This window comes from Blennius ocellaris (assembly GCF_963422515.1).
Source record: "Blennius ocellaris genome assembly, contig: SCAFFOLD_201, whole genome shotgun sequence".
Taxonomy (NCBI): domain Eukaryota; kingdom Metazoa; phylum Chordata; class Actinopteri; order Blenniiformes; family Blenniidae; genus Blennius; species Blennius ocellaris.
Window position 1 is genome coordinate 43,598 of NW_027661863.1, and position 1,403 is coordinate 45,000.

The 1,403-nt window shown below is 43.2% G+C and overlaps 1 protein-coding gene across 1 annotated transcript in view; it reads right to left on the reverse strand.

Annotated features, from left to right (window-relative positions):
- Positions 1–843: 843 nt before the first annotated feature.
- top2b (DNA topoisomerase II beta) overlaps positions 844–1,403 on the reverse strand; it is a 21,856-nt gene continuing 21,296 nt past the window's right edge. The window contains exon 31 of the mRNA XM_080522215.1: positions 844–1,296. Within this exon, the coding sequence (XP_080378341.1) occupies positions 1,129–1,296 (168 nt within the window). The 3' untranslated portion in view covers positions 844–1,128. The remainder of the gene's footprint in view (positions 1,297–1,403) is intronic.

Genomic DNA, 1,403 nt, shown 5'->3' on the forward strand with positions numbered 1-1,403 from the left:
ACACTGTCTATAGACAGTGTCTATAGACACAAACGTCTATAGACGTCTGTGTCTATAGACGTCTATAGACACAGACACTGTCTATAGACACTGTCTATAGACAGTGTCTATAGACAGTGTCTATAGACATCTATAGACAGACGTCTATAGACATCTATAGACAGACGTCTATAGACAGACGTCTATAGACAGACGTCTATAGACAGACGTCTATAGACACCGTCTATAGAGTGTCTATAGACGTCTATAGACAGACGTCTATAGACAGACGTCTATAGACACTGTCTATAGACAGTGTCTATAGACAGACGTCTATAGACAGACGTCTATAGACAGACGTCTATAGACACTGTCTATAGACGTCTATAGACAGACGTCTATAGACATCTGTGTCTATAGACACTGTCTATAGACGTCTATAGACAGTGTCTATAGACGTTTGTGTCTATAGACACTGTCTATAGACGTCTGTGTCTATAGACAGTGTCTATAGACGTCTGTGTCTATAGACAGTGTCTATAGACGTCTGTGTCTATAGACGTCTATAGACACTGTTCATGGGTTTTATGAGCTGGAAGCCCAAATTATGTCAAAATAATCAAATAAATACTTGAAATACTTTGAATTGTGGCCCAGAAGTCTTTGATCTATGAGTTAAACTTTTTGAATGTCACAGTTGTGTCCATGATGTTGTCATGTGTTGGATCAGGTGTGACCTCCCAGATAAACACTGGATGTTCTCCGGCTGAGGGAGAAGCTGGAGGACGTGACTCCAGGATCAGGATGTGACCTTTCACCTTGTGGGTCGAAGTGGCAGGAAGTAAAGAGTCAGAGAAGCAGACGTCACATTTCATCCTTTACTTTCAACTTCATGTTCAAAAAGTTACATCATATTTTAACAATTAAAATGTGCTAAAGCACGGCGCTACACCTCTAAAAGCCGCTTCGGACAAATACAGAACATTTCATGAGGATAAAAAAAACAAAACCTGCATATGTTTTTCAATAAAAAGTGTAAAACACCTACACATTAAAAATCATTAAACGTCACTAGTAATGAAAAGGAAAACCAGGAAATGTACAAAAGTTTGTGGGAACCAGGAGTGTGAGTGTCACCCAGAGACCACTTCAATCGAACATGTCGTCCTCGTCCTCGTCCTCCATGTCCAATTCGTTGAAGTATTTCACTTCCTTCTTGGCGCGGCCGCCGCGGTTCAGGGAGGCGGCCGCGCTCGCCGCGCTGCGACTGGTCAGCTCTTCGTCCTCGTCTTCATCGGAGGGAGCTTTCTGGGGTTTCTGGGACGGAGACGAGGAGCAGAGTTACGATGGCCTCACGTCACGGAGACGCTAAGCTAAACAGCTCACTGTACCGCAGGTTGTTAGCTAGAACGCTAAGCTAAACG